Source organism: Ixodes scapularis, unplaced genomic scaffold (assembly GCF_016920785.2).
Source record: "Ixodes scapularis isolate PalLabHiFi unplaced genomic scaffold, ASM1692078v2 PGA_scaffold10__122_contigs__length_95168666, whole genome shotgun sequence".
Classification (NCBI taxonomy): Eukaryota; Metazoa; Arthropoda; class Arachnida; order Ixodida; family Ixodidae; genus Ixodes; species Ixodes scapularis.
In genome coordinates, this window is record NW_024609836.1 from 57,164,124 (window position 1) to 57,177,638 (window position 13,515).

The 13,515-nt window shown below is 45.0% G+C and overlaps 1 protein-coding gene across 1 annotated transcript; it reads right to left on the minus strand.

The window, feature by feature from the left end:
- Nucleotides 1–12,028: 12,028 nt before the first annotated feature.
- LOC115312902 lies at nt 12,029–13,199 on the minus strand. Its single transcript, XM_029971847.4, has one exon. It carries the CDS (start codon nt 13,043–13,045, stop codon nt 12,050–12,052), a length of 996 nt encoding a protein of 331 aa, XP_029827707.4. The 5' UTR covers nt 13,046–13,199; the 3' UTR covers nt 12,029–12,049.
- Nucleotides 13,200–13,515: the final 316 nt, after the last annotated feature.

Consider the following 13,515-nt stretch of genomic DNA (forward strand, 5'->3'; position numbering starts at 1 on the left):
TAGTGTGGAGGGACGCGCCCCAGGGGGTGACCAAAACAGCTGTTGAGTCAGATCTCCTTTTCGGTTAACAGCGTCTCTTAATTTTGGTCATCGTTGGGTGCGTATGCTTCCACATTTCTGGCGTCACCTGTTGTGGCCTCGTGTCGCCTCCTGAAGCTTCCTACCTCCATGACCTGTCTACAGCCTGGGCCCAAGTGACCAAACCATGGCCACATTGAAAGAAAGGCCTGCTCATGACGTCATCGTTTGTAGATCCCCTGCGCCCGCCAAGCGGCACACACTCTAAAGCTTTTCGGGAGCCGCCGCCAAACGATAGACGGGTGCGTCTTGGCGTTACCCGGTACTAGCGTCGTGCTCTTTGGGGCACCCTTCACAATGCTTGCATACCGGGAAGCCAAAACGAACGGGTCTGCTGCTTTGAGGCAACTCCCGTCAAGCTTCATCGTATTTTCCTCTTGGGGCGAATCCAGACGATGACGTCGGGGGAGAAAGGCGCTTGCTTCTTTTTATTGATAGTATCGAGCAAACCCAACCAAAAGTGACATCTAAAAAATCAATTTTGGTGCTCCCACACTCTAATGCACCGGAACGATAATGTTGAGTGGTAATTTTTTTTTTAAATACCAAGTAGCCAGCTTGCTTCAATCTCAAGTTACAACTGAAAATGAAAATTTTCAAATGGCTTAATCCTTTTACAGTAAAGATGAAAAATTGTTTGTACATTTGTTTATTGTTTCAATTGGGTTTATTGCAGCAGGAATTATTGTTTTGGAATATGTTCTTCACCCTTTTAGCTATCGCTGTCTGATTAAATGTACTTCAAAGGAACGCTGCAATTAGAAACAAAGGCATTTTTGGAGGCTAATCATGGCCCTCTCTAAGCCCCGCCCACAAATCATTGGTCCCGCCCTTGAATACTGGACTGGCTTGGCGGCTCGACCGAATGCGCTAACGAGCCCGGTGTCGCCCTTTCGCGACATCCGGTGCGTCTAGTCTGGCGTCTGACACCGCCTGCAAGTCGTGCGAGCAGACACGGGGTAGCCTCCGGCATCGTCTGGTATTTCACCACCGTCTGTCGTCGTCTGCAATGCCCGCGAGACGAGGCCGCGAGAGCTGCCCGTCGGTGTCCTTAACTTTCGTTCGTCTGCTAATCGCCCTCGTCTAAACACTTGTACAACGCTGAGAAGACGCCACCATGAAAGCGGCGTTCTAGCGTTCCATCCTGCACGAGCTGCGGCCTGATACAAGCGTCTGTCACCCTCTAGCGATGTGCGCCGATAAGCGACCGAGAGAACAAACGAAAATCAACTAAATAAATATGCAGTCCTTCCAGCTTTATTTGTTTTTTGTTATATTTTTGCACATGTCATCAGCGAGCAAAGTGAGTGAGCGTCATGACGCAGAGTTAAAACGCGACGTAAAAATATTCGCCTTGTTAGGTCAGGTGCATTGAATAACTTCCTTTTCGAAGTGTAATGGCAGGAAACTACATGGACAAACTTGATCCGGTACGAACTCCCGATTGCATCTAGTCGAATGGCTCGCAAATTTTTTGCCTGTGTAGGCATCTTTCCGGTATTAGAGCCATGCTTGCAATCATAACTTTTGCACAGTTCACAAAGCAGCGGGGCCACTTTTACGGAAACCGACATTTGTATTCGGAATCAACACGCGCTAACGAACAAATCAAGCGATATCGAGCATCATAGTTGACATTTGACGCTAAGCTTCTGCTAGTTCGGCTACGAAAACGAGCACTCGCACAGCGCTTCGGAAGCCGCCTGCTTGTGAAAGTTGTTTTCTGCAAACTAGGTTGGTTGAGATCTTCCTGTAAACACCTCGCTGAACGCAGAACAATCCGCACTCATAAAAATAAACGAGGTCAACGGACCACACTCGTTGAGCGCACCGCAATCGCCGACAGCCATGTTTTGTTATCGTTTGAATCCCATATGGAACGGCAAAATCGTGATATCTTTGATAACAATAATGACTCTATGGGCCGGTTGCACCAACGTCGCTTATCTTAACCCAAAGCGGCGCTTTCCTAAGCCGGCTTAGCGCCCTAAACCGAGCTTAGGTAAGCACGGGTTTAAATTCCGGTTGCACCAACGTTAAGCCGGCTTTACAGACGCGCCCCTAGCTAAACGCTGGATTTGCGTAGGGAATCTAGGGACAAACAGAGCAAACTAGGGAACGCTCAGAGCGACGAATACGATTGGCGGAGAGGAATCACGTGATGTAAACAAAACAACAAAAAAAAAAAAAAGAAAAACTGCCGTAGTAGTCGTCGTCGGCGTCTGCTTTTCGCTGTATTTCTTCGGTGAGTAACAAATTAGAGGTCTCCAAATTCAATCATTTTTTCGTTTAACTTTCAATAACAGAAGTCAAAGCTTCAAATAAACACGAATGTTCTTTACATCTGTGATTGTGTGTTTAATATCGGTTGATAACAGGATATTTTGACAGTGGTAGTAGTTTTCGTGCTCACATTTTGAGGCGAAGGAGCCATCGGGGGCCCCAAAACTCACCGAACGCGAGAAGGACACTCTACTCACTACATCGCTGAAGACAAAACATCATGGATATAAGTAGGCAGGTAAGATGACTACTAAAACCAAGTCAAGCCTGAGACCGATGAAGTTCAAAACAGTGACGAACTCGCCACGGCAGCTGCGAAAATGCCCGGAAATCGTCGAATAGAAGTCGTCGAGAGGTCAGGTCACGAGACCTTGCATCGACGGTACTCGTTGCTATCAGCAAGGTGACAGAAGTGCACTGTACCGTCGTTGAACATCCGCTGCAGCCTCAAACGGACATCAGTTTCACACTGTCGAGTTCAGAACAAAAAAAACTCCCACTAGTACATCACATCGCGCCGATAAGAACGGTCGTCTCTTCGCGTCACCTGCCCCAGCCTGCCCCGATACAGCAATGAACGAATCTAACATAGTAGTCGTTACGATTTGTCGTCGCCACGAATGAAAGATATGAAGCAAAATATTCCTAAAAAATCGCGATCACCAAAAAAAGTTACGGAGGACAGAACAAGGCGCAACTTTCAACTGAATTTTATTGAAAACGTGTTCCGGTATATAGTCTCAACCATCGTCACAATGACAACAAACGACAAAAGTAAAGGGAAAACACCATCACAGAGCACAACTCGGAAACAACAGCATCCCGTTCTCGGCAAACGAATGAAAGATATAAAGCAAAGTATATAAAAAAAATGCGATCACCAAAAAAGTTACAGTTATGGAACGATACAGTTTTCTGAAGCCAAGATTCTACTCGCGAGATAAGGAAAATTCACTGAAGATTGTCTCAAAACTCAGAAAACGAAAGAAATTGAATTTTCGCTGTTTTATTAATTAAAAGCGCCGCAATCTAATGGAAACGGCAGAGGTGTCGACAATCAGCTGATCGCCGAGATCATGTACTGCCACTATTCAACGCGCTGATCAGATTGAAGGATACGCGCTGCAAGTGTAAATAAACAAGGTGGTAAATAACAATGCGTTACAGCTATGCGAAAATTAGTAAGTACATACGAATAAGCTCGTTGACAGAAGAACCAACGGGAATACAGACGTGAGCCCCACAGCTCCGTACGTTTCTCGGTTAGGGCTAACACGCCCTGAAAGTGGAGAGCCAACTTGAAAACAGGGGTCGATCAACACTTCACGCGACAATATTTTGCATCCTTGTCACAATCGAAAGTCATTTTGTCGAAACTTTCACGCTGATGTAGCCTAAAACACTTTGCACAACCAATTTCGTCCACCGCGTCGACCGTGACAAACCAGCCGCCATGTTTTTAATCCAGGATTAAGAAACAACCAGAAGCAAAGCGCCCAATGTTGGGCGCTTAAGTTAAGCGTAGTTTAGTGCTAGGTTTAGCGATAAGCGAGTTTGGTGCAACCGAACGAAACCGAAACTAAGCTTAAGTTCCCGGCTAAGCTCCGCTTTGCGCTAAGCGACGTTGGTGCAACCGGCCCTATGGAGATAATTTTTCTTAAACATAGAAAATAGTCGAATAAAATAATACTATAAATGCACGGAAATACAAATTTGCATCAAACCTTCCACAGGTGAATCATCTCTCCAGTTAAGGAAAGATGTAAGCACCTTGTAGGCACGGTTCGGGGCTTAGCCAGCTGTACCTTCCACCTTCTGCACCTAAATTGCGTCTAGCAATGTAAATATTGCGCAAAAAAAAATATTTTTGACTTAGACATTTTTAATATACGTGTCCCATCTAGGCCCTCGAGAAAAAAAATTTCATTGCAGTGGTTTCTTATCCTATTACCGAGGCTTTGATCTGTAACTCTTAACTGAAGCATTCATGTTTTATATTTTAAATAAATGCTTCTCCCATTTGTGGTAAACTAAAGTGTCGGAAATGGCAACACTGATTTCGAGGTTGTTTTCCTTTTATGTGAGTTTGTCCAGTTGGGGGGTTGCCTTCGATCGCTCTACTTTTAACTACGTTGACTAGTAATGTATGTCCTAATGATTTGTTTAGCTTCCCATTCCCTCCATGTACCGAAAGTGATCCTGAAGTGGCAACAAATGACGTCACAAAAGCCGAAGGGTCATGCAGTTGGATGTCGCGATCCTGGTGGTTGGTTCTAGAAATACCCGCATAAAGTACCAACAAGCTGCAATTTCACCACCGTCTTATCGTCGTCTGCAATGCCAGTGAGACACGGACACGAAAGCTGCGCGTCGCAGCGTCCCGACTCCTGGCTGCCGAAGCTTCCTTAAAGTGTTAAGATGGAGAGCCACCTGCGGCTGAAGGGACGTCTGCCACAGCCACCACCACTACTGCCGTAACGCCTCCAAGGATTACAGTCGGCGGCAACAAGAAACCTCTATGACGTCATTGGGCGGAAATTTAGGCCTAACTTTTTTTGGTGCGCAGTAAACACACCGGTCGGACACGCGCTCTAGACTCTGTAGCTTGAAGTGAGAGCCCATTAATGCGGACATAAACTAACTTCGAAACGCCGATCTCTGCTTGGAACGATTAGGGGGTAGACTCGAGCCTTTGTCTCCACTGCATTCGTCGAACGCGTAGAACGCAGGCGCCTGCGGCTTTTTGCCTTCGCATTCGCGCGTGTTGGACGTGTACAGTGGAGATAAAGGCAGCTGTTTCTGGTCCTGTCCACTAATGGTTCCAGGCAGAGCTCGGCCTTTCTGACGTCTTCTCGTCTCCTTCAGGTTTTGCCCGCATACCACGGGAGAGCATTGCTAGACTTCTGCCAGATTCGAGAGTGGCGTAATCACCCGAACGCATATTTCAAAGTTGCGTTCCTACGGCTACCGAAACGCTTGCGTAAGCCTCTCTTCTTATGTTGCTGTCCCACATCTCGAACATTATTTATTCCTCCGATGCAGAGTATACTCACATTTTCACAGTAGGTCTCCTTGCTTTGAGGTAGGTAAAAAGACAAAGGAGACGGGAGATGTTGAAGCTTCCACACTACAGAAAAACCGTAACATATACTAAAAATTAAAAAAAAAAAACCGTAGCATATACAAGAGCTGTAGGCTGAACGGAAACTTACATAAAATTAAGCAACGTCTCCTACAAATGTGTGGCAGCACTAATAAAGAGCAATTATAATAAAACAAATGTTTTCACCCAAAGAGCAAGCTATACCTTATTTTACCGAGCGCAGTCGACTCCACGATCCGTTCGAGCCAATCAAGCCGCGACGAAAGTGCGTCGTCATGGCGCTCGTCGTCTTTGCGTGTTTGTGTGTTTGTTAAGACAGAAAAAGTGTTTCCTCATCTCCGGCATTAGCTGTGCTCACGTTCTTCGGTAAAACGTCATACACATAGGATACTGATGTCGTATTATTACTAAACATTTCACGAAGTACACTTAAAGCACAAATACGTTCCTTCGTGAAACTACAGCTTGTCTCCAAAAGGAATATACAAGGTTTTTTTTTCCTGTCGCAAAAATATTTACGCATCACGGAACGTTCGTTATTCCCCCAAAAGTGGCGCTACAGGCGCGAGCCAAATGTCAAAGTTTCAGCACTAACCGTTATCTTTATCAAAATGTATTAATTATTTTTGACATTGTCAACGAGGCCAGGCGGAAGACAGAGCTCTCGAACAGATGGAGTTCTATTGCGACAGTTACCGAAAACGGACGAAAAGGGGCTCCATTTTTACGTTGAAAAATTCGGAAGATCAGTTTTAACTTTTGAGTGTGATGACGGTTAGTTCTGAAACTTTGTCGTCTGGTTCAAATCTCTAGCGCTACATTTCGGCAGACAATGAGCGTTCGATGATGCGTGTTTTATTTTTACGGAAAAAGAAACACTTTATTTTATTTATTTTTGGAAGGAGAGGGGACGGGGGGGGGGGGGGGGGGGGCGGGGGTACATTCTGTATAATGTTTGGGTGCACGCTGCACATATATTTTTTTGTATGTTCATCTCTAAGTTGTCGGAACGGGTCGACGCCCGGACTGCGCTGCTAAAACACAAGGTGCATTTAAGTGATATTAGAACCATACTCCAAATATTCAAAGTGCAGCTAAAAGTATTCGCGTCAGGTGTACGTTTCGCTTCTTTAAAGTAAAAAACGAGCATACTTATTTTGTATCGTTCTTTTAATCAAAGGTAAACTTATTGTTCCTCCACACATCACATTTTTCGGATCTAGTCGTATTCGGAGCTTCGTGATTGGTTTGGATCCTCCCATTGTTCGTCTTGATTTACTTTCTTTATGTTCTGCATTAAAGAGAACTCGGGGACTTTTGTTTTGATCGTCTGTTTGCCTACCGGCCCCCATCATGCCGATTGTCTCCAGATCTGCACCTGCCTCATGATGGCACGGTAACTTTCCTGCCAGTTTCTCTCTACAACAAAAACATTCTCCATTATCTTGTACGTTACCACATGTCAAAACAATATGGTCAAAACTATATATGTCAGGGATGCTAGTGCCTTTACTTACCAATTCGGGCCTGAGGTTCATTACCGTATAAATCAAGGCAGATCCCGTACTCGTCGCACAGCACTTTGTCGCTGAAAAATATATTGTCTGAATTAGGACTAGGGACGCCACTCCCGACAAATATGGCGCCTGTCAGCAGGTTATGCCGTGCCATATGCCAGTTCAACCGCAAGCGGCTTCAAAATGGTTTGCCCCTATTATTACGTTCAAAACCTGCTTAGTTTGTTGGCGGCTGTGTTTGCGCAAGCAAGCTTCCAGCGGCTTGGTCGTCTTCAGAGAAACGATGGAAGGACTAACCTACTCTCCTTCTACCCCGCCGATGAACGTTGTAGAATACGCAATGCCTGGTTCACGCGGTTGCGTAAGTGGTATTCAGAACGATGTAGGCAACACACTGATATGATAGTAACGACAAAGTCACGTGAACAACTGTTCGTGCAACACAGCCTGAAGAGCAATGCAGCGCGCACCGAATTTCGTTAAGCCATTTCGAGTCACGATTTTCCCCTCGGTCTTGTTGTTGCTGCATGCCATTTTTGTTGCTATGGACAGAGCCAACCCAGCTTCCTCGACATCGGTGGTTATCTCACCAACCTTTGCGCCATTTTTGAGGGACACGAACCATTTCCTCCAGAATGTATCCCAGGTAACCATTCTCGCAGATTCATTTCTAGTAACATTAGACGTCACTGCGCTGTACATCATCATTCCGCATGTTGACGGCATGGCAGCTGTACCTGGAGCGGATAATTCTTTGGTTCTCGATTTTCAGTACTTAACCAAATCATTACGACCCGTGCTTGAATGCAACCATTTTAAATTCGGAGATTAACATTACGTACAAATTAGCAGGACCGCCATGGGCACAAAAATGGCCCCAATAACATGGCTGACTAGAGAGTCGATTCCTCGCAGATCGTCTAACATTTCTATAAGAGGTATATTGACATTTGTTGATGATAGGGGCAGGCACAGAGGTCTAATTTAACAGATTTATTTCTGAATACAGTTGGGCTCATTCTTCTAGTCTTTCCAACCACAACGTATCGCAGCAGGCAATTTGTTTTTCGGACGTTACCGTCGATATTTAGGATAAGAAACTTTCCACTGAACTCTGCAGAAAACCCACGGACAGCCAAAAATACCTTAGTTGCAATAGCTGCCACTCCCACTACTGCAAAAATGGTATGCCCTATTCTAAGGCGCATAGGGACAAACCGATATCCAGCAGCGAGCAAGACTTCAAACAAAACACAGGTACTCTAATGACAGCACTTAATAGGCAAAAATTTCCGCCAGGCGTGCTTTAGAAAAGGCTAGTTAGTAGACTAGACCTCACGACAGCCATCAACAAAAAAAAAGGGGGGTTCGAAACTCGGAGAATAATCAATATAATGTATCGCTAACCCACGAAACTATTCTCATCAGCGTCAACAACATCCTACGCAAACATTTGAATATTCTCTCAATAAACCAACGCCTTCAATCTGTCTTTCCGCAGGCGCCAATGGTCGTCTATCGTTGAGGACAAAACTTTAAAGATATACTGCTACGGTCCAAAGCCACATTTAAGGAGTTCCTCGGATCTCGGCCACGCCATGGGCCGCGGTGCAAAGTGTGCAGCCATATGACAGAATCCGAGGAAGCAAGAACTACACATTCGTACTTCACCTTTAAGATAGATAGAAATTATAACTATAACACAGCTATTGTAGTCTATCTGTTGCACTGCCGGGTATGCAACCTGCACTATATCGAGCATTTAGATCTCCCCTTTTGTCTAAGACGTAACAATCACAAGTCCCACCTTAACACACAATCCCTAATATCCCGCTTTCCACACTTATGCGTCTCGATCAACACCGCATAAACAAAATATTTGCAACTATACTTCAATCTGGATCCAGTACAGCACGTGAGAGGGAGCAAAGAGAATCGTACCTAATTAAAAAGTGAAACACCCTTCGAGCGGGCATTAACGAGAGCGCCGGTTTGCTTAGTTGCTTGCATCTTGAACGGCTAACCTCCTCGAAACCCCCACATTGACAGGAAAACGAATAGACGGAGTCCCCTGCCTAGAGATCTCCCCGCAATCATCATCATCATCATCATTTATTATTCCTTGAAGGCCCAGGGGGCATTACACAAGGGAGTGAACACTTAAAAAACAAACAAGTAACAAAACAATTTATCTACAAAAACCGGCTGTAATCTAGTTATGGGTTAGAAAAAATAAGCTAATGGCTGCAGAAAATTTCTTAGTATCAGATAAGGTAACAATTACGTCAGGCAGTGAGTTCCAGTCGTCAATGGCCAATGGTAGAGTAGACATTTGGTGAGTGACGGTTGACGATGAAATCGGACGGAGTTTACAAGAATGGTCGAGACGAGGGAAAATGCGGTAAGGAGGTGATACCAAACTTTGTCTGAGATTACTGTTGTAATAAAAGATCCGATGAAGAGAAAGACGAGACACCCTGCGGCGGTGAGAAAGAGTGTCAAGGTTAGCTGATTGGCGAATTCCTGATATGCTTGCGTATGGGGAATAGTCGGAATAAATAAAACGGAGGGCCCTGCTTTGAACGGATTCCAGGTTGTTAGTTAGGTATGCCTGCCACGGTGACCATAATGAAGACGCGAATTCTAGTTTAGTTCTGACCAAGGTAGTATAAGCTAGTTGTTTTACGGGGGATGTAGCTTGTCTGAGGTTACGGCGAAGAAATCCGAGAGTGCGGTTAGCATCGGCGATGACAGTTGTTACATGAGTGGTCCATGACAGGTCAGATGTCAGATGAATTCCTAGATATTTATACGATGAACAAGCAGTTACTGGGATGCCAGAAAAGTGGTAAGAGGAGGATAGAACATGTGAATTGCGGGAAAAAGATGGCGATTTACATTTATTATAGTTTAAAGCCATTTGCCATTTATGACACCACTGAATTATAAGTTGGAGATCGTTTTGCAAGGTTAGCTGATCGTGGCATGAATGAATGGGTCTATATATGACACAGTCATCGGCGAACAAACGTACTTCAGAAGTGATGCAATGATGGAGATCATTAATGTAGATTAAAAAAAGAAGGGGGCCAAGAACGCTTCCCTGAGGGACGCCAGACGTTACTGCGCTTGTGGTAGATTTTATATTGTTAATAGAAGTGTACTGTGTGCGATTAGTAAGGAATTCAGAAATCCAATTGACTACTGAGGGGTGAAGATTAATATTTCTTAGCTTCATTAAAAGACGTTGATGAGGGACCCTGTCAAATGCTTTGGAGAAGTCAATAAAGATGGCGTCAGTTTGAACATTGGAATCGAAATTTGAGTAAACGTCAGTTAGAAATGCTGTTAGCTGAGTTTCGCATGAGTAGGACTTGCGAAATCCGTGCTGGTGCTTAAAAGGGAGGTTATGAGAGTCTAGGAAATTTATTATGTTAGAATAGAGAATGTGCTCCAAGAGTTTGCATGAAACGCTGGTGAGCGAGATGGGACGATAGTTGCTGATTAGTTGGCGATCGCCTGTTTTATGAACGGGTATGACGTTAGCAACTTTCCAGTCTGATGGTACTTCAGAGAGATTAAGAGATTGAGAGAATATGTTGCAGAGGAAAGTGGAAGAAATGTGTTTAGTGTTTATTAATACCTTAGAGTTAATTTGGTCATCTCCGGAGCTGGAGGACACCTTTAGTTGATCTATAGCCTTAAGTACTCCAGTACGGTCAATTACGATAGGATCCATGAGGGGGTGAATGGATTGGCACGAGTCGGGAATATTTAGTAAGTCCTCGTTAGTAAAGATGGAGCAGAAGAAATTGTTAATAGCAAGAGCGCCGTGTTTATCAGAAAGCGGAAGTCCGTCGTCATCTACAAATTGCAAAGGAAGTGAAAGTGCTGGATTGATTATTTTTCAAAACTTCTTTGGTTTCGTGGTTAGTATGTTGGGGAGGTCGATACTATAGAATTTGGTTTTGGCGTGATTTATTGCTGATTTATAAGCCCTAGCGCATTCGTAGTAGGCGTTCCAAGAAGCCGTAGTGTTGACAGCCTTAGTCCGCTTATAGAGTCTTTTTTTCCTATTCGATTGACTATGAATATTTTTATTGTACCAAGGGTTAGTGTTGTCAGATATAATACGGGTCAGCGGAATAAAGCGTTCGATTAGATAGATCATTTTATCTTTGAATAGAGTCCAGTTTTCATTAACCGTTCTTTCCCAGAAGTTAACTGAGAAAGTAGGATAAAAATCTTCGAGGTTCGAGTTGATTGATGCGTGATCAGCTTTCGCGTAATTGCGAATGAATTTGCAGTAATGTGATCTACGAGGAGCAGAGAGAGAGAGAGTTAAATCGATGACGAGATGGTCACTAATGCCGGGTAAGTATGTGATGTTACTGAAGAGTGATGGGTCTTGGCTTAAGCACAAGTCGAGTATATTGCTACAGTGATTAGTAATCCTAGTAGGCTGAGTGATAACATTTGTAAAGTTGAAATCTAAACAAAAGTCTATAAATTCTTGAGACAATGCGCAACTAGAAGAGAGGGCAGACCAGTCAACGTTCGGGTAATTGAAATCACCAAAGAGAGTAACAAAGGCGTTAGGGTATTTAGTGGTGATTTCAGAAATACACTTATATAGCTTGTTAACAAATTCTTTATCACTATCTGGCGGTCTATAGCACACAGCCACTATTACGGGGGGCGTCGTAGCGACGTACACAAATACAACTTCTAAGTCAGTAAGAATTGGTATAACCCGGGACGGAATGTGATTATTTATAGCTAAAAGCACACCACCCCCCCTCCTAGCGGATCTATCACACCTATACACACGAAAGTTTGGACACAAAGGAAAAAGTTCAGTATCGGATATATCGGGGCTTAGCCACGTCTTGGTAAGCACAAGGAAATCTGCGTTGCATGCCTCAACCAAGGAAATCACATCATCTCTTTTTGGTATCAAGCTTCTAATATTAGTAAATAAAATAGAATGATAAGAAGGTTTGTTACTGATATCACGGCGTTTTGCAGGTTGATTGGGTGACGAAAAACGAAATGAACGCTGGCATTGCTATGCACTTTTTTCCTTCACGGCACCAAGAGCGGCGTCATATACATAACACTTATTATCTAAAAACAGCTTATCGTGACGCAGCTTGTAAGTCGTGCCTTTAGGCTTGGCAAAATCAAGAAGGTGACGGCGCGCAAGTCGGACAGAAATGGGAAAATCTTCACTGATGGCTACACGTGTTCCCTTGAGCTTAAATGCCGACGAAAGAATGCCCTCTTTATCCTTAAATGATGAAAACTTCACAATTATAGGGCGACATTTCTGTGGATTGAACGCTCCCAAGCGGTGCGCTCTTTCAATTTTGCTTGATTCGATATTCACGCCTAGGTTACTGGAACACAGGCCGGTTACCAAGCCCTCGGACTGGGCCCACGTTTCCCTATCGGTGTCAGTGACGCCAAAAAATAGAAGGTTGTTACGACGGGATCTGCCCTCCGCGTCGTCACAACGAGTTTTCAGCTGCGAAAGTTCGTTTAGAGCTGTAGTAAGCTGAGGTTCGGTAGGTGTGACGTTACCGATTTCCTTCTGCTTTAGTAAGTCGAGTTCAGTTGTTAGGTTGATAACGCGTTCTTCTAGAGCGGAAGCAGATTTTTCGCTTTCTATGTTTTTCTGTGTTAGTAGGTTTACCTCTTGTTGCAGAAGAGCAAGGCTACTCTGAAGTTTCGCGACCGTCTGCACAAGCGCAAGGAATTCATCCTCTTGTTGCTTGCTCATAGGGCCTGGGTTCTTCTCTACATCCCCAGACAACAAAAGCAACAAAGCTCTGAAAGATTCGATACACGCTCTAAAAGATTCAATAAAAGCTCCGGGGCATGGAAGCACAACTAGGCAAACATAATTAGACCTAAAACAGTGGCAAGGTTTACGACTACTAACCTGCGGCAAGACGAAAAACATAAGCCACCTCATCGCTGCAAAGCTTCCATGCCCACTGGCGCGCTGTAGCCGGGGGGGTCCCTTTGTAGGCGCTTCCGTTGATGTCGCTGTTGATGGCATAGCACGAGCGAGGTCCTCTGTGATCTTGATCCCAGCGGGCAACACTGTGGTCGACGAGCGCGTGGCGGATGGTAGCTCGCGGTCCGTAAACCGGAGCAAAGCTGCGCCGTCATCGTGTCGCCGGCTGGAAGGGGACGCACGCGCTGACACGGACAGGAGCTGCGGCAAGACGAATGGATATCATTACGACTTCGAGCAATGTCTTCGCTCTCAGGCGCGAGATGAGGAGGCGGGCGGGAAGAGAGAGAGAATAAACTTAATAAAAGCCTCATAAGATCCAGAACGTGGGTTCCGTCTCCTACGGCCGGCGTGGTGCCTCCCCTGCAGAGTGGCCGGACGGACTGGGCCGGGCGGCGACTTGCTCGGCTCTTGTGACCGCAGCGAGTTGAAAAAAAAAAAATAAATAACTGAAATAAGGGGGGGGGGGGGGGGGGCGGGAGGCGCACGCTGGCATAGGGTTGTTCAACGAT